Consider the following 18,845-nt stretch of genomic DNA (forward strand, 5'->3'; position numbering starts at 1 on the left):
TTAATGTTAATAATACTGTTTAATTATATTACTATTATTACTATTCAGATTCAACAAAACTATTTATCAAAATTATAAAGTAAATCACTAAATCGTTTTAAAACCATAAGTGACATTGAACTTTTGTAACATCAAAAATACCATTTGTCATTTTCTACAGTTCAGTTGTGTTATTGTCTAAATGTATATCAGTATGCTAGGCATGGAGTTTTAAATACTTACCATGTAAATAAGTTCTGCACAAATTCAATGTTTTAATGTGTGTTTTTAAAAATTTAATTGATGCCATTGCTTAAATAACAGTTTATTGATGTCACATAAAAGTAACATGTAACAACAAAATAATTCATGAAATATATTGAAAATAAAACATCAGTTATTTTGTTCCAGCCAGCCTGAAGGATCTGTTTTTCTTTTTGCTATGTTTTCACTGTTCATTTTTTCAAACACAGGTATCTTGGCATATATATGTAAAAAAAGAAATAGTCTGCCTTTTCTCTGATTGCATTGTGCACATCTATATCCATGTATATTCTTTGCACTAGGTAGTCCTCTTGTGCCCACACAACAAAGTCACACCACTGCATCCCACTGATGAGCAGTTGTCCTTGCACTTGCCAGTAATATGCGTGGCTCTTTTTTAGTTTAGGGGTACCACATTCCATCTGCACATATTTGCAGTCAATAAAGTTTTGTACATTGGGACATTTGAATTCGACGAAGCCAAACTGGGGGTATTCATTGGGGTCAAAAACAACACCATCAGGAGATGCAGCAAGCCAGGGGGCAATGGGGTGAATGACCAGACCACAGGGTGAGTAGTTAACATTCATTAGCCTACTATACTCTGCTGCTATTGCAGGCTCCATCTCAGTTCCTCTCCTCATGTCTGCTGTCTGCCTTGTTCCCTTCAATATACGCTCTGCTAGTGACTCGGCCGAGCTCTGGCCTCTGACGTGACACACCTCCCGAAACCTAGAGGCAGTCACTCTGGGCCTGCGGAGCTGATGCCACTCAGACGAAGAGCTTTGCTCACGTGTAGCTTCCTCTATTTTGTGAGCCATTTCCAGAGTTACAGACAAGCTTTTCAGATGCAGAAGCTCTTCTTCTGAGCACACAAACACACAATCTGATGGCAAGATGTCATACCCCTCCAGAGGCAAGTGCGGTGTTGGTGGTGCATCGCGGTGTAGTGTGATGTACCGGGTTGTCAAAACCGGCTGCTGATATGACAGAACACTGCCCTCCTGCACCAGCCCAAAGGCACTTTCCACAAGGGGCTTGTCAGGTCTCATGTTCATTGTGGTCACAAGTGGCCTGTCCTCAATATTAAATTTTGCATATGCCTCCGTTATTCTGAACAAGCAGGGATCTGGTAACGGACCCACCATGCCTCTGTAGAAGCCACTCCTAAAGAAAACATCAATGACAATAATGTAAGGGAGAAGGTTATTATACTGAACAACAACTAAACTAAAAACTAAAAGGTGTAAAACAGTGGTGCATAAGTTAGAGACTGGGATGTATATGTACATGACTGAGTTAGCCGTCTTCAGAAAGTGTAATGTTGTATGTAAATTAATACCTATTCTGACACATGTATGTATGAAAAAAATAGCAACATACATTTGTAACACATGAAACCAAATTTTACAAATGTAATTACCGTACTCCAGTCTGGGCCATCCTATTTGGTACTGGCTTAGTGAAGATCATGGAGTTGATGGGTCCTGGCCTCACACCCTAACAGAAGACACATTTACTATGGATGGTGTTGCTGTTCATATGTAAACATGGACTAATTCAAAAACTTTAACCTCATTTAAATTACCACTGTCCGTGGCTTGTGCCATTGCTGTTCAGATTCCGTGCAGCTATGCACAGGGGGGACAACCGGCACTCTGAGTTGTGAGTAGTGTGCTGTTTGGAAGAGCAGTGCCACTGTGTGATTGCACATAACAGCGCCTGCCACACAGGAGCACTGGCTATGTGTCAGTATCACCGGCGATGAATCCAGAAGCTTAATCTAAGAAGAAAGAACGAAAATTAAAAATGTAACATCTTCATGGAAGAGCCGAACAGGAACATAGTTCAGTGTAGAGCTGGGCGATATGAGATTTTTTCATATCACGATATGTTTTTTTCATTTCAGGCGATAACGATATCTATCACGATATAAGCCAAATAACTATATTTGTAAGATTTAAATGTGCCGTTGCTCACAAGTAAAATGTGAAATAATCAGCAGCTTGTTTTTATTTAAATATTTATTTCCCATAATAAGTTCAACAGGGTAGATGTACTTAAGGAACATGAGACTTTTTCAGATAAATAAAGGCAAATATTGCAAACTACACAAAAGGCAGCCGCTAAAGCGTTTAAGTTTCAAAATAGAACAAACGAAACAGACTAAATTGTCAATTCCACTTAGAAACAAAATATTAATTCTAAAAATAAATCTTAGTTTGTTTTACAGAAGAACAGACAAAACTGACTAACTTTTGTCAATATCAAATAAACTGAGAACTAAAAGGAAATTCTCAATCTCTCCTTGTTGTATAGCTGAGCTTTTCAAACAGTTTTAACAGTTACTTTAGTCTGACAAAAGCCGAATGATGAATCAGCGCTTCCAGTCAGAGACTGAGGCTACGTCCACACGTACACGGGTATTTTTGAAAACGGAGATTTTCCGTTTTCGTTTTAAAAAATAATCCCGTCCACACATAAAGGCAGAAATGAAGGAAAACGCTGCTATGAACATGCCAAAGCAGCAGGTGGCGCTAGATTCCTAACCGTGCCGAAATGTTGGCCAATCAGAAGTCTAGAAGCCTCGGTGGGAAAAAGTAAACAAAGCTGGGGCATAGAAGCAGAACCGAGTCGTATGTGTGGAGCAGTGGCGTGTCTAGAAAATTTTTGTTGGGGGGGCCAGGTAGGGGCACAGATTTGGAGAAGGGTGGCAGATTTAATTGGCAGATAATGTTTAAAAAAAAAAATTCTACCAACCCTTAACCATAATTCAATAATCCTATAAACCTAATAACCAAATGCACTTTTAACTCTTATTAGAATGAGATTTTAACCACTACGGTGCAAAGTTTTTAGATACTGCGTTGATAAAGTACAAGAGATACAATCAGTGCTTTGTCAGTGTTTACTCAGCATTCAAGGACATCAATATTTGCATAGTATTTTTACTGACATATAGTGCACATATGTTTTGGGCAAAAACATTTTTGAAAATTAAAATACGAACATTTGTAACAAACAATTGACAAATTAGCCAATGCCAATGCAAAACTTTATCTGCCTGTTAAAAAAAGAAGATAATCTTCTCACAAACTGGTGTTTGATTTTGAAACAGGAAAAAAGTGGAGAAACAACTGAAAAGACGAACATTTGAATAAAACCTGAAAGCAAGTAAATACTTTCTATGCTGCCTTATGGTAAACTTTGGTAATATTGATAAAGAACAACACTGGCTGATGATAAAATACAGTCAGCTGGCATGGTGACACTGCCAGTATAACCTGCAGGGCTGGACTGGGACAAAAAAATTGGGCATTTTTACTACAGACCGACCCACCAGGTAGTAAAGCCATAAAGACTTTGAATGAAAACAAATGCTGTTGTGACAGTGATGTACAGTCTTGTTGGTATATGTATGATTTCTATACATTTTACGTCAGATAAAAACTTTGGTTGTAAGATTTAGATAATTATTTAATAAAAACTAGGTATTTTAAATGAGAATAAGAAAGAAAAGTATTTCTTTGTGCCCACCTTTCCCTGTTAATGCCCTACCTGGCCCCCTGGCAAAACTTTGCTAGACCCGCCCCTGCACAGTTACCAGCTGTCAGCTACATAAAAAAGGATCCTGGTGTTATTTATCTCTCAGAAACAGTTCATAACTTCAACTCATTCATGTCACCTAAAAGGTAAACCTGTTTCTCCATCACCTGTTCAGCTCTGATGATTCAGTAAGGACATCTCCTGGTTTCATCTTCATGTTTCCCTCTCACCACATATCTAAACAGACATCATGACCAGCAGCTTTACAGCTGTGGCTCCAGCAAACATCAGCTGATACTAGAAATTAATATTAAATACATTCTAACAACAGCTGATCAAGCTTAAACGTGCTGCTGTTGTTTAGCGCAACATCTGCTGGTTTCCTCTTTCTGGCGCAAAGTGGGCGATAAACAAGAGAGAAAAGCCGATCAGCTGATCATTGATCAGTTTCATGATTGAAGTAGCAACAGGAGAGGGAGGGGGAGAGAATGAGAGAAGAGGCAGCTGTGCAGCATAAAGACAGAATAAATCCAGCTTTGTGTCTTTTTTCCATTCTAGCTAAAGTCCGGGACAAACTGCGTCTCTTCTCAGCTCAATACGAAACGCGTAATATTTTCTCTGAATGAGGGACCATTCCATTTTTTTAAGGAGCCGTTGGCAACTCTACTAACTAACCTTATGAATAAAATAAAGTTCACTATCAGTAACATCATAGCACCCACCCAGCTGTATAAAAACTCCGTCAAGCTGGCTAGAACGCAGTACGAGTTATTGCAACTGACAGTAAAAAGTCAGCACAATGAAAATAAACTCCACCTAAACTTGGTTTATATCTGACCCAGATAGACTGCAGGTCATAACTTCTTACCTGAAGTTCAGTTCACCTGACACTCGGACTGGCGGCTGCCTCGGGGCTCTCCTCCTGCCTCCCCTTCCCTCATCCACCTGTTGCCTCTGTGGAAGCCCCGCCATAGCCACCACCAAACAACTGAGTTATTTTTACACATCGACCTGCATCTGGCCAATCCACCACCTCTCATTGTTCATGCCATTACAAAAAAAATAAAAAATAAGTCACTGGGGATATGCCCGGTATGCCCGATGGCCAGTCCAGCTATGTTAACCTGCAACCAAATTTGCAGCTCCATACAGCAATGTTACGACTTAGATTATATTTTATAACTCATAACTCTTATGTTAGCTCCCCTCAGTAGCATACTGTCTGAAATATTCCACAGCTGCAATAATTCTTTAAGTGTTATTTTTTTCCTTGGTATTCTAATTTCACTGAAGTTTACTAAACTCAACAAACTTGATATTACTTACCGGGACATTTATTCTGTCCTCATTTTCTTTCACCGAAAAATTGTTTCCTGCAGTGCCGTCTTTCGCGCTTGGCTCTCCTACCTTTGCTAACGTGATGCGCATAGCGCAGAAGCGATGCTGCATTCACTTACACTCGGATATCTGAGCGTCACCGTGAAAACATAATCGGACATTTGATATTTGATTGAATTTTATTGTTTTGCCTTTGGGGTGGCACCTGGGGTGGCCAGTCTGGTTTGGGGGGTGGCCTGTGCCCCCCCAGGCCACCCCGCTGGACACGCCATTGGTGTGGAGGGACAGTAACTTTGTGTATACAGGGCTCTAGACTAATTTTTTGCCATGGTTGCACTGGTGCGCCTAAAAATAAAATTTAGGCGCACCAGCACAAAATTTAGGCGTACAAGCACAAAAGTTAGGCGTACCCAAATTTTTAAACTGCATTACTTAACACCGCAGTTTTACATGTTCACGTTTTTTTTTATTTGTAAATGATTAACTAACAACCTTTCAAAATGATTAACTTGACACCCCCTTTGCTGCCCAAATTAACAGCAGCTCCATCAGCCCCCATAGCAATGATTTTATCCAACCAGTTACTGCACTGGTCCCCAAGAGCAGCAAATGCTTTCTTTGAGGCAGCATAAATTCCTAAACAAATTTAAAAAAAATACCATTTACTTATCAGATCAAGAGTTTACAATGCAGTCTTTTTCAGTTTGAGTTTCTATATTCATGTATTATTGCTATGTTTAATTTTCAATGATAAGAACATGCTAGATATGGTTAATTCAGTAACACGACGTAATATTATTAATCATATACATAGGCTACGTGACATGACATGGCTTACCTTGGGCATGGGCATGCTGGACCTCAATGTGTCCAATCAGTATATTCGCTGGTCTTCCTTTTTGCAAGATACGAGCGTACACAATGACACATTCTTTTGTGGCGATGTCTGTGTCTCCATCGATCAGGAAGGCCATGTATGTACTGTTCGCAATTTCCACTGACGTCTTTTTTTTCAGTGTGTCAGCGATTACGCCTATAAACTGGGCGCACGCAACATCATTGCTGTATGTGGGGTTTATGTCCAAGCCATTTTTCCTGTGAAGAGTTATTTCTGACTTGAACTTAGTAAACGGAACTTCTTCTTTTGCAATATTGTAGGCGATGTTAAACTTAATGATCATCTCGGCCTCCTCCGATGACCCGTTTACTCCTGCCTGCCGCTGAAAGGCAGTGGGGAGCGGGGACATTTTGGCAGAGCATTTATCGCGGCATATAATGTGTCTTCTCGATGCTGTATGCTTTTTCAGCGTTTCAATTCGAAACGTATTAGCACCAGTGACAAATGCTGTGTTGCCGGCCATGGTCTTTCCACACTCGCGACAATAAATGCAGTGCATCATATTGTCAGCTTGGCTGTATCTTAGCCAGGGAAACTGGTCAAGCCACTCGATTCGAAATCTATACATTTTCTCACTTTTACTTTCAGTGGACTCCGGCTGGGAGTCGATCGTATGTGGCTCATTTTCTGATGCCGTCTCCGGACCAGTGTTTGACAAAAACGGAGAGGTTGATGGCTCCGTGTCAGAGCGCTGGCTCAGAATTTTGGACTGATCAGGCCTTAACTTAACGAAAAAGTTATCAATTGTTCTTTTCATATTTTCTCAATACCAACTTCATACACTTCTGACCTGGGCTACTCACCCTTCTCTATCTGCCCGCACTTTCAAACGTAAACACAAGTAGGTCTGCAGGAATATCTGGACCACGGCCAATCACAGAGGTCCCCGCCTCTGAGTATCTCTGATTGGTTTAGAACACGACATGGGCATAATGTGTGCCTGTTGTTGAACACACGGAGACTTTCAGGGTTGCTGAAACTTTTTTTCCGAGAAAATACTTGGTTGCACCGGTGCGACCAAGTATTTTTTTTACTTGGTCGCACCGGTGCAACCAAGTATTTTTTATTAGTCGCACCATGGAGAAATTTGGTCGCATTTGCGACCAAATTGGTCGCACTCTAGAGCCCTGGTATATGTAAGCATTTAAACACTGCAGAGAGTAGAATTAACAGTAACAGTATTGTAGAAATTCATTTCACCGAAACAATAACGTGGCGCACAGTGTGACGCATGCACCAGTTTATTGTATTTCCAGACTTGCTTTCGGCACAATTTACAGTGCACGCTACTCTGTTTTTTTTCAGACTTGAAATAGCCGAAATACCTTCACACTACGGAACTTCTATGGCTCTTCCGTTCGACAATCTCTCCGGCATTGGAACCATCATCTGTTTTCTCTTCGGTCACGCTCGGTTGATTTTTCTAGTCGGCACACTCATTTCCTCCATTAGGCGCTGGCTCCATTACCCGCTGGCTGCTTCCCAAACAAACACACGTGCGGCTTGGCACTTGTGCTGTACGTAACAAGTCACACGACATGATGCTGCGGCTGTGATTGGTTCGGCTCTGCGCTACTTAATTTGGATTGGCTGACCTTTTTCTTTTCTTTTCTTTTTTTTTCTTTCTTGAGGACAAGAGCGGCGAGGTCTATCGCGATAGCTTAATTTCTCTATCGAGTCAAAGTTATATCGCGATACATATCGTTATCGTTCTATCGCCCAGCTCTAGTTCAGTGTTATGGTTACGTACCCTCCTGAATGCTTAGTGTTTCCTTCTCTCCCTATTAAAACAACTTAACCATGCTTGATAACTGTAATAACTTAGATTGTGTATATTTGCAGTATTAACTTGTTGTCAAATGTTTCTGATCACCCAAACACACGTTGATTTAACTATCTGACTAGTCAAATTAGGAGTGATAAAGCAGGGAGACAAGGAAAAATTCAAGTTGATGGGCCTTTAGGAATGACCTTAACTAATGCTTAAATGAACTGAACCCCACAGAACGGGGATTAACAACTTTACACAGCTTCCTGCCTACACTTAGTCTGTGTGGTGCCTCACTCTTCCTCATCGACCTGTAGCACAGGGCTCTCACACCGACCTCCCCTGACAACCTGTCTTTATTGGACACTGAATAAAGATACAAGTACCATTAGCATTATTTCTGTATTACTCATTTCAGCATGTCTTAAACATATATATTTTACACTTAGCAAGAGTAGCATTAGGTAGTTAACTACCTCCATAGTTAGCCAACTACCTAACGCTAATATAACAGTGTCTAACAACAAAAGTGACATTAGTTAAGAAAACCTCAACTATAGTTTAGGACGACATAAAACACCGTTTAAGAAAACATGTAATGTAGAGAACTGACATCAAATGAAGGACATAGCGGAGTAACGTAGTGTTTGCATTTGACGTTAGCTAGCGTTTCTTTGTCGGTTAATTTACGTTTTCTTACCTTCGTAGTTGTGTATATAAGATGCAGCATATAACTTAAATCCTTTATCTAATTTGCTGGCGGGGGTAGTCGTCACTCTGCAAATCCGATGAACATCGGTGATGTTCAATTTTGGGAGCTCTTGTAGGCATCGAGTGTAGAACGTCGCCATGGTTTAACCGCACCGGAAGCACTGGAGCAGGACTACATAGAACGCGGAAGTGTTAGTGCAAGTAGTGGACTACTTGCACTAAAATTCAACTGTAGTGGCCTCAGCTGCAGGTCATTTTCCATAAGTTACTTGTACTGGCACTGGTGTCTTGGGAAAAATCCATCTTGTCTCACTTAACCCATTTTTTAACTAATGCTGTGTTCTGGTAATTTGACAGCATACATGCCACTGCAAACAGTTGGTTGATATTATAAACATGTGACATGGTAATGATGCTATCAAAAAGTTTGTTCTGTTTGATCCTCCTAATGACTCGCTCCACATGTACCCTGAGTCTGGCTATGGCCTGCGTCTCCTTAACCTGGTATGCTGGCATCTGCTTCTGCTTAGATAGAAAAGGTGGGCAGTACACTTTGCATTTACAACAATCAGTGATTAGGAAGCCCTTATCTACCATCACTGCCATGTCTTCAGTCAACTTCTCAGCAATGCCTGATTGTTTGAATAGTTCCTTGTCACTAACCGAACCAGCATACAGATTAGAGATGAATGTCACTGGACCATGTGGAGCTATGCCAACCAGGGCTTTCATCGTACAGTGGGATTTGTACGAAGAGTACATTTCACTTTGGAGAAGTGGTGAGGATGGTGTCTGACACCTCAGCTCTGTACAGTCAAGGATCATCTGGGTGTCTGAGAAATCTTTGAATTCCTCAGGGAGGTAAGCTTGCACTTCTTCACGTGTAAGCCAGATGCACTGAGACCCCAGTGCAGTGGCAAGAAAATTTGTCCATGTTGCAATAATGCGGCTCACTGTGGACTGGTGTATGTTAAATCGGTGTGCCAGGTCCCTCTCCTTCAAACCAACTGACAGGAAAACCAGGAAAAGAAAAAACTCGTCAATTGGCTGTAGCAGCTGCCTCTGGAAGGTGAAAACAAAAGGGAAAATGTTACTCCTTAAGCTATGAACTAGTAAAATTATGCTTTTCTTGGCTAAATGTTTTGTAATGGTTAGGCATACCATACTGTACCATGGGGTAAACAATGAGGTGCTGTAGTGCACAGGTGTATGTATGTAAAGGATACTGAGTCTAGCATACATACACCTGTGTATGTATGCTACTGTACATAAAGTAATGTTATTGTACATAAATACAATAACATTACACCTCTAGTTCTAACTACCAACAAACCCATAACCTACTGTTGATGTGCGTGCAGGTGTCAACACTTCTTCGTTCCGATTGGCAGCTGACTTGGCTCTTGAAACCCGGATCATTTTATAGATGCAAGGCTCAATCAAAACCCAGAATGCCATCAAATGATCATAGCTTGGAAATCTATTCACGAGAGAGACATACATCGTGTCAATCATTAATTAACATTACACACTGACATAAAAATAATGTGAACTGTGACAAATATGCTAATGGAATGCTGTATAAAATAGTCTGATTAAGAGTATTTGGTGTTGTATTTTACCTGTAGCATTAGGATATTGTTTAAATACTAAAGCATCTACATAAAACATACAATCAGCAGAGAAAAAGTAAATTTCTATTTTGTTTTCATTAAGACTGGAAAAACTTTCGAAATTTAACTGATGGTGACCTTGGTATATTTTAAACAGTTAGCTTGAATAGAACTTAGATGTACCTGGTATAGAATCGGATGTCAGTGTCGGAGCCAGCAAAACGCTGTAACCCAAATTCTCGCTGGACACGTAACTCCTGTATTTCCTTCCTCACAGTCTCCACGTCTTTGGACAGGTCTTCTGCAGCTGATGCAGATATGTCCAATGCAGATGGCTCAGGGACTGAGCAGTAGTCATGATCTCTTGTAAGACTGTGCTCTTCTTGATTGTCAGGAGGAACTAGTTCAGGGCGTCGCTCCGTTCTCTCCCAAACACTACGCCGCGGTGGTTCAACTTTATAGCCATTCCACTCAAAAAGTGTTGGTACAGCACCTTTAATAAGCCGCCTTCGACCATCGAGGGTTGTTGGCTCTATGAGTTGATCACTGGCAAAGTGTCTGCAGCAGACCCTGGTGTGAGAGGTAATCGTGAAATGATCCCGGCGTATATTTACCAGCCATTGTCTTCTCAAGTCGGAATGGGTCGGAAAGGCATGAAAACTTAGTATGCTGTTAAATTTGGCTGAAGCTGAACAAAGTGGGACACAGCAATGCTCGGAGTATTTCTTCTCCTGTTTTTGAAAATGTTCTGTTTTAAATACTTTCCTTTTTATACTCATTCTGAAGCGACATTAGCATAGCTACCGATAGATAAGCAAACGTACCGGAAACGCACAAGCGGTACTATTTGGAAACGGAAATACGTCACATGCCCTAGTGCAAGTAGTCTATTCATTCATTTTGCCAGCAATAAAGTTCATCTGAGACCAACTTTTGCTCCAAAACGTTAAAGGATTAGTTGAAACCCTTAATGTATTTGAGTTTATGGGGCAACTCAGCTTTTATTGTTGAATTGTGAAAGAAATGACTGTAAGCAAGTTTGATTTTTTACACTGAATGAGTGCGCTGACACTAATGCCAGATGATGATTTTTTCTCCAGTATTGGAAATATATTACTTTTAAATTCTTCTAAACGTGTTTCAGAAATTGCTTTAGCTTCTGCGTCTTCATCATCCTCGGCTCTAACGCACCACGAGAAGAACCTTGGCAGTAGATTTCTTTTTTTTTAGGGAAGAGGTGATCTTCAAATATGGAAATGATCATCTCTAGGTACGGCTGACCTACGGCTAGTGCAATGATCACGAGATCCAAAGTCGTATTAAAACAATTTTTGACAGATTTTTGAGCACCGTGTAGCACATAAAATCGGTTCCAGGTCAATAAGCACAACCAGAATTCATACATAAGGCGCACCGGATTATAAGGTGCACTGTCAGTTTTTGAGAAAATTAAAGGATTTTGAGTGCGCCTTATGGTATGAAAATTAGAGTACAAATATCCTGTCACATTTGATCTCTGTGAGGTCAGAGGTCAAATTTACAAATTAGTACCTCTTATCTGTGACCTACTCCTACATGAAGTTTGTGTAATCAGAGTAAAACGCCTGTGCAATGTTTTAATACAATAGTTGCTACTAAAATCTTTGATTTGAAAGGAATGACAAACAAACACGTTCAGTCTAAGCTGAAAATGTATACATTTGTGTGACAATGAAAACACGCAGAATTCACAATATAATCTTTTTTGGATCTTTTTATTGATTAAAAATACATTTAGAGTGCCCAATACGATAAGTTGTGTATTAGATGGCACAAAACAAAACCCCAATAATTTGACAATTCCCTCTGAGCAAGCACTAGGCGACGGTGGGGAGTAAAAACTTCCTTTTAACAGGGAGAAAACTCCGGCAGAACCAGGCTCAGTGAGGAACGGCCATCTGCCTCGACCGGTCAAGGGTTTTTAAAATGACTCGATTAGATGTTAAATAAATTGAAACTGAAAATGCTACGTCCAGATGAACAGAATCTACTTTTAGGGTCTTACATAACAGTAACCAAGTATTTTCTGCCTGCGATCCATACAGCATGACCCGCACAGAGAAAGAAGCTTGTCATGAAATGTTCACTTTCCAATACAGTGATGGCATGCTCCTTGAAAACCTTTACAATTATATCATCTGCATATTCATGGTCTAATTCCATGAATGTCAGTATGACATCTGGCTCTTTCCATTTGTGTATTAAAGAGCTGTAAACCATATCACTGATGAACATCACATTATCAACTTTGATTTTTTTAAGTCTAGGCCAGAGTTTTATGAACAGCCGTTGGGTGATGGCATCAACTTTTTCAGTAGAGGAAGGTGAACTGGCATTTTTATTGACACGTGTCACCACCTTCTTGATACAGGCTTCTACAGATAACCTGTAATTTTCAGCCTCTTCAGCATCACACAGGGCTGGATTCTGCATAGTGTCGATCAGGTGATTTTTAATGATATCGACCGTCAGTTTTCTCAACACTGGGTCCTCGTCGTTCAGTAACATCAGTAAATGTTTTTCTTTACAGAATGTTTTCTGACGTAGCTCTTGGTAAATGGCCCTGTCCAGATCTTTCAGTTTTTTTTCATGTATATGCAGATCTTTGATCCTGTTGTCAGACAACACGTGTTTTAACAGATACCTGTGGAGTTTTTTAGAAGGTCTGTAGTGCGATTTATTTGCAGCTCGTGTGAGCACAGCATCAATGAGTGCGCTCACATGTTCTTCTTCATCATCATCATAATCGCTGACACTAATGCCAGATGATGATTTTTTCTCCAGTATCCGAAATATATTACTTCTAAATTCTTCTAAACGTGTTTCAGACATGGCTTTAGTTTGTTCGTCCTCGTCATCCTCGGCTCTAACGCACCACGAGAAGAACCTTGCCAGCAGGTTTTTACGGAAGAGGTGATCTTCAAATATGGAAATGATCACCTCTAGGTACGGCTGACCTACGGCTAGCGCAATGATCACGAGATCAGGGCTAATGTCCAGCCGCTTTGTTATGTCTTTAAAAATCACCTTTTCAAGTTTTTTAATCCCCCTGTGTGTGATTTTGAGAGGTTTTTGCTCAACTTGTGCCCACAGAGCTGTGAAGAGGCGCTGCTGAATCATTTCCGATGGCGACACCTTTGCCTCTTTGGAGGCACGTGTAATAACAGCATTTATTAGCTCTTTAACGAGCAGCTGTTCTTCTGACACCGGAGGTTCCTGGAGATCAACTGACTCTGGATCCCCCGGATTCTGTTGCTGGTTGCATGACTGAGGGCAGCACACACAGTGCTTCGATTTCCCCTCGTCGCTCCGTAAAATGTTTACGCCAGGGACGACACTACATTCAGAGTCGTCTTCAGTGGCGCAGCTTTGAATCGCATCGGTTGTTTCAATGGCAGAATTCATATTTTCAAATGATATAACTTTTTTACAATCTGGACTTGATTCTGAATTTTGTGTAAGTTGCTGAGTTTGTGTCTCAGACATTAATGCCTCTTACTCCCTCTTACTAAACTTACCTTGTGACTAACCCTGTGCAAATGGTTCTATTTATAGACTTTTACCAAGGTGATGTCACACAAGACATGAAAGGATCAAAGGGATTCTAGCGCTAAGCCCCGCCCACATCCGATATGACGGCGGCGTGACGTTACCCTAGCGACCGCTATACAATGGCGATCCTCAGTTGTTGGGATTGAGTGAAACTTGTTTGGATTCAAACATGTAGCCTGCTGGTCCACTGCTTTAACCCACAGCAAATACTGTTAAAATCCTTCCTTTAAAGTTAGAATGTCAAGCGACCCCCCCTCCGACCCTCACCCACTGTGTTGTTGTCGGGTTTACGGCTGGTAAGCTATGCTAATTTAACTGTTTATGTAGCTTCACTCATTCACCTGCAGACACAGACGGCTATCAGAATGGTCACACGTCTTCTTAGAGGACGTTCCAGGTGAACACGCGCGGTGAGTTACAGCCAGCGAGGAGTCACGCAGTTTTTGCGTGCATGTCTGTGCTCGTGGACATTTGTGAGCAGAAACACTTATTATTAAATTATGCACTTACACTCAGAGTTAGAAATGAAATATTTGTATTAGAGGGGAGTATAACAAACTATAAATTAAGCTAATTTGCACGTTTTATTCTGCTTTTCTCATCAAAAAATGATAATGCAAGAAAAATATCCAAATATTAACAGAAAAAAGTGAAACCAAACTCTCCCATATTTTATATCCCTCCCCTCTTTTTCCTTTTTTCCAGATCCTCCACACGTGACACACGGGCAGCATGGTGGCACGGTTAGCACTGTTGCCTCACAGCAAGAAGGTCCTGAGTTCAATTCCACCATCAGGCCAGGGTCTTTCTGTGTGGAGTTTGCATGTTCTGCCTGGTTTCCTCCTGTGGTCCAAAAGACATGCAGTTAGTGGGAATGGGTTAATTGAAAAATCTGAATTGCCCATCGGTGTGAGTGAATGTGAGTACGAATGTTTAGCCCTGTGACAGACTAGCGACCTGTCCAGAGCATACCCTGCCTCTCGCCCTAAGATAGCTCCCATAGGCTCCAGTGACCCTGAAAAGGAAAAGCGCAAGTGAATGGGTGGATAGATACACATATACACTTGTGCTGACAATTCAAGAAACATTTGGAATATTTTATGTCCCTCCCCTCTTTTTCATTTTTTCCAGGTCCTTGTAGTACTTCGTGGTCTTAGGAGCTTGAAAGAGGATGACTGGACTTCTTTACGTTGTTTGAATACACAGGAAACAGACATTAGCAATAGAAAAACAGGATGACAAACATAACAGCCTTTACTTATGTAGCAGGTTTGTCAGAGAAACTCGAGAGAATTTTCTCCAAGAACAACATCCCAGTGCACTTCAGACTCAGCCACACCCTCAGACAACAACTGGTTCATCCCAAGGACAAAACTCCACGACACGGGGTATGCCGTGCAGTGAGGAATGCTTGGACTTCTACATTGACTGTAGAAACCAGAGAGCCACTCCCTATAAACGCATGGCACAACATAGAAGAGCCTCCTCGACAGGGCAAGACTCAGACTTGCATCTGCAGGACAAAAGTCACACCTTCAGATGGTTTGAAAATCAGCCCAAATAATCACCCCTCCACCCCTGTGCTTTATGGTTAGCATGACGTGTTTGGTCTCGCCTGTGCAAAGGACATTTTACCAGAAGTCTTGTGGTTTGCTCAGATGTGGCTTTGCATACATACATACTGTATTCTTTATAGACAGAAGAGGCTTTTAACATGCTGACTGAGGCCTGTAGAGTCTGAGATGTGGCTCCTGGGGTGAATTTTGTTCCAGGAAGATTATGGCTTTGTGTTAACACACCTGAATGCTCCCCTTCAGAGGTGACAGTCTGCTTTAAAGTAGATGCTCACACTTACTAACGCTCAACTAACCAAATGCATTTGATTACCAGCACCTGGAAGCAACTGACCAGGGGAGCCACCATAGGGGTGGGGAGGCACTGGCCTCCCCTGACAAGACTGCCTTATGTTGGTAATAACTTTAATAAATGTAAGCACATGAGAGAGTAAGACACCCTACAATGAACTTGTCATGGGGTTAGTGTTTCACAGGACTGCAGAGAGCCCTGTGAAAATGTTCTCTTTGCTGTTCATCATCTGCTTTTTAAATGAATAGTTTATTAAATATGAATGTTCACTTGTTCTCTTTTAAATTTAAAGACAGGTGGGTTGTGAAGCAGTTGTTTTGGGCTGTAATTTGTGACCCACCAACTGAAATGAGTTTGACAGCCCTGCCCTAATCCAGAGTGAAATGCAAAATGAGCTGTTAGTATGTATCTAGGGGTGATTTAAAGAGCGTTGCCCTCTCAGAATCAATCCAGACTGATTTAAATAGATCTCAGTGAAGTTGGCTTAGTGCAGGTCAGCGTGTGTAGAAGATCACATGCTCCCTGATGCATACCTGAACCGCAGAAGGTGTTTGAGTGTATTACTGGTGACAAATTGTCCTCATGGCTCATGTGAGTAATGAGGACTCATTATTTGCGAGAGTCACAAGATGAGAGCGTCCAGTACCGGCTGCTCGGGTCTGCTGCTGGCTCAACATGTTCTCATCCAACAGCTCAGCTCGACAGATTAGCCAGAGAGGGGTTGCTGTCGAGTTACTACCCTGGACCTAAATGAGAAGAAGATACTCAAGTATTAGTGTTTTTGTGAACTGCAAAAGCCCCAAATCACTTTGTGTGAACCAAAACCTCGGTGATTTAAGCTAATGTAGTGAATCAACCCCTCTTCTGACAAGACTTTAAATGGTTTTCAGCTCATTAGACACAAATTGCAGACCCTGTTTAATCTTTTGTTGAATGCATACACCTTTGATTTTCATGCATTTCCTCTGAATTATTGCTTCATGGTTATGAGGGAAAATAACCATGAAAATAAAAGGAGCTTTTATTTTGAGTGTGTGTTTGAAACACTGAGAGATGTTAGTGTCTTTGAGATTCTTAATTTGTCAGCTTTGTGTAGACACCTCAGGACTTTGTAGGTGTTTGGATATAAAGCTCACTCTGATCTGCTGATGTCTCTGTGTCTCTCCAGCAAAAGGTGATCTGATAGGGCTTCAGGATGTAAAACAATGCATCTCAAAGGTTGTGGCTCGAGAAGCAAAGAGAGCAGTATTTCCCAATGTTTCCAACATAAATAGGTCCTCATCTGAGTGGACAGAGGCTCTTCTTGGATTTTAACTGTCTCATGAATTCTGAAAAGCTGAGCAGATTTTAGTAAACTTCTGTATGTGTAACTCAACACTTGAAACCTCATGTGTGTCACAGTCCTCTTGTCCTCCTGTGGCAATCTGCATCTCTTTCCTCTCTCTGTGTGAGAATGAGTGTGGGTTTGTCTCTTAACCTGCTTGTGTGTTTCAGAGATGGCGTTTGTTCCCATGGTTACTCTGGCTACACACCTGGAAGCTGTTTCGTATCATCCACAATCATCCAACTGTCTGCAATCCAGTGATTACCTGCCTGCTCTTTAAGGCTGAAGAGTCCCCTCCGTCGATGCCAGGTCGATGTGTAGTTCGGCTCTGCTGTGGACGTTTCCTCATCTCTGCCAGCCCGTGTGGTGAAACGAGAAAAGAAAAGCTGCGGACGAAATACCTCTCAAGATGACTCTATCTTCAATAAGCCTGTTAAACCTTTATTCTGGTGTCCTGCATTTTGAGTCCAGATCCTTCAAAAAGTGATTGTCTTGCAATTCTACAAAAAATGCAAACTAGAAACGGGAATGGACCCAACACTTGTACTTTCAAAGAAAATAATACACCATCAGACTTCTTTGTCTTAAACTGTGGTTTACCGGCTCCACATTTCCTTCATTCAACCTTGTGTGCACTTGATTCATACTTGTATAACATATAGTTATGTTGGATGACCCATCTGCTTTCACACGTAAATTACAGTGTGACACATAAAAGAATTTAAAATAAGCCACCATGATCTTGAACCTCTGTTGTACTGCGATGTTACATGATACTGGAGGAGGAGGGAGGTGGCAGTGGAGGACTGCCACCTCCCTGTTTCTGGATTTCTGTTTTTATTTCATACTTTATCATTTTTGTAGGATTATAAAACAACCACGAGTCTGGAAAGACCAGAGTTACGTGTCAAGAACACTGTTTTTAATTTTTTTTTATGCAGCGTGTCATGAATGCTGAATGGTGTTTATATTTTTATGGTCGTGCGTGTGATCTGAAGATTCATGTGTAGTTCTGAACTGTGAGGGTTTGCCTCACAAGAGGTTAAAGTATTTTGAAAACAAGGTTTTATGTTTAAAGCTTTGAGAAGACTGAGAAAAGTTCTAAGAAATGTTTCATAGCAACTGAGAAAAACTGTAAGAAAATACAAATCTCAAATGATGAAACGGAGTAAGCGGTGAAATTAAATCTTCTCTCTGCTGCTTGCCACAGCAGGTCGTCTGTCTCCATCCCACTCCGTCCTCAGTATCCTGTCACGCCAACCCTCTGCATGTCCTTCACTACATCCATGAATCTTCTCTTTGGTCTTCTTTTCTTCCTCCTGCCTGGCAGCTCCATCTCCATCCCATTATCCCTCCCTGTGCTAAATTAAATAGTAAAATATCACCATGTGGGGTAAGTGGCTGGTCAAAACAAATTATATCACACAAAAGGTCTCAGCTTTACCAACATTTTGATCCAACGCTCATCTTCTAGCCATGAGCCAAAGAATCGGGAGCATCAAAGATGACTTGCACCGAAGCCTCCGGGTTTATTCACAGGAGAGATGGCACCATCTACTGAGCAGAGACGGCTGCTGCAGATACTGTGTGTGTCCACCAGCTTTATCTGTGAGATTTCCATTCATTGTTTTATGTCCAATCACGTCCAACTAATCTGTCAGCGTAGCTGTGTGTGGGCAACACTGATTCACAGCCTTTATAGTTAAAAATAGTTTTCTTTTGCTTCATTTCTGATGATTATTGCAACATCGAGAGTAAGAGACTGTGGTCATTGTGTGGTCACTGTGGTGGGTTTGATAGTTTGTGTTATTTAAATATGCAAACCAATACTTGTAATGCACTTACATAAGAGAAATATGCAAAATGAAGTGAAGTGGGAGTCGTTGTATTAAACAAGCCAAGTCGCAGTGAAGTTTAATGTTTCGGCTGCTGGCACAAAAAGCGTGT

The 18,845-nt window shown here is 41.2% G+C and overlaps 2 protein-coding genes and 1 long non-coding RNA gene across 4 annotated transcripts; 1 reads left to right on the forward strand and 2 right to left on the reverse strand.

The window, feature by feature from the left end:
- Positions 1 to 352: 352 nt before the first annotated feature.
- LOC146548748 (uncharacterized) lies at positions 353 to 8,700 on the reverse strand. The gene is made up of 5 exons (XM_085262645.1): positions 8,494 to 8,700; positions 8,068 to 8,159; positions 1,832 to 2,026; positions 1,667 to 1,743; positions 353 to 1,410 (listed from the first exon to the last, which is right to left on the reverse strand). The coding sequence occupies exons 1-5, from the start codon at positions 8,642 to 8,644 to the stop codon at positions 435 to 437; spliced, it is 1,491 nt and encodes a 496-aa protein (XP_085118771.1). The 5' UTR covers positions 8,645 to 8,700; the 3' UTR covers positions 353 to 434.
- LOC146548749 (uncharacterized) lies at positions 8,693 to 11,000 on the reverse strand. Its single transcript, XM_085262644.1, has 3 exons — positions 10,301 to 11,000; positions 9,849 to 9,984; positions 8,693 to 9,566 (listed from the first exon to the last, which is right to left on the reverse strand). The coding sequence occupies exons 1-3, from the start codon at positions 10,894 to 10,896 to the stop codon at positions 8,814 to 8,816; spliced, it is 1,485 nt and encodes a 494-aa protein (XP_085118770.1). The 5' UTR covers positions 10,897 to 11,000; the 3' UTR covers positions 8,693 to 8,813.
- A 2,809-nt stretch (positions 11,001 to 13,809) lies between these two features.
- LOC146548750 (uncharacterized) lies at positions 13,810 to 18,767 on the forward strand. Of its 2 annotated transcripts, none has more exons than XR_014890465.1 (3): positions 13,810 to 14,004; positions 14,414 to 14,627; positions 14,840 to 18,767. It is a non-coding gene; the product is annotated as an uncharacterized LOC146548750 (long non-coding RNA). The 2 variants fall into 2 exon arrangements; XR_014890464.1 differs by having other exon boundaries at positions 14,414 to 18,291; positions 18,373 to 18,766.
- The last annotated feature ends 78 nt before the right edge of the window (positions 18,768 to 18,845 follow it).

Source organism: Mchenga conophoros, linkage group LG22, assembly GCF_057382185.1.
Source record: "Mchenga conophoros isolate Kocher_MC1m ecotype Shallow Benthic linkage group LG22, M_conophoros_male_GT1.1, whole genome shotgun sequence".
Lineage (NCBI taxonomy): Eukaryota > Metazoa > Chordata > Actinopteri > Cichliformes > Cichlidae > Mchenga > Mchenga conophoros.

What these genes read in the sequence shown, in the direction of transcription:
- LOC146548749 (XM_085262644.1), bottom strand. Translation starts at nt 10,896, where the DNA reads ATGAGTATAAAAAGGAAAGTATTTAAAACAGAACATTTTCAAAAACAG. An exon ending in GACATCCGATTCTATACCAG is followed by an intron (nt 9,985 to 10,300) that starts GTACATCTAAGT and finishes TCTCGTGAATAG; the next exon opens with ATTTCCAAGCTATGATCATT. An exon ending in CACCTGCACGCACATCAACA is followed by an intron (nt 9,567 to 9,848) that starts GTAGGTTATGGG and finishes TTCACCTTCCAG; the next exon opens with AGGCAGCTGCTACAGCCAAT.
- LOC146548748 (XM_085262645.1), bottom strand. Translation starts at nt 8,644, where the DNA reads ATGGCGACGTTCTACACTCGATGCCTACAAGAGCTCCCAAAATTGAAC. An exon ending in TTATATACACAACTACGAAG is followed by an intron (nt 8,160 to 8,493) that starts GTAAGAAAACGT and finishes ATCTTTATTCAG; the next exon opens with TGTCCAATAAAGACAGGTTG. An exon ending in GGCACAAGCCACGGACAGTG is followed by an intron (nt 1,744 to 1,831) that starts GTAATTTAAATG and finishes GTCTTCTGTTAG; the next exon opens with GGTGTGAGGCCAGGACCCAT.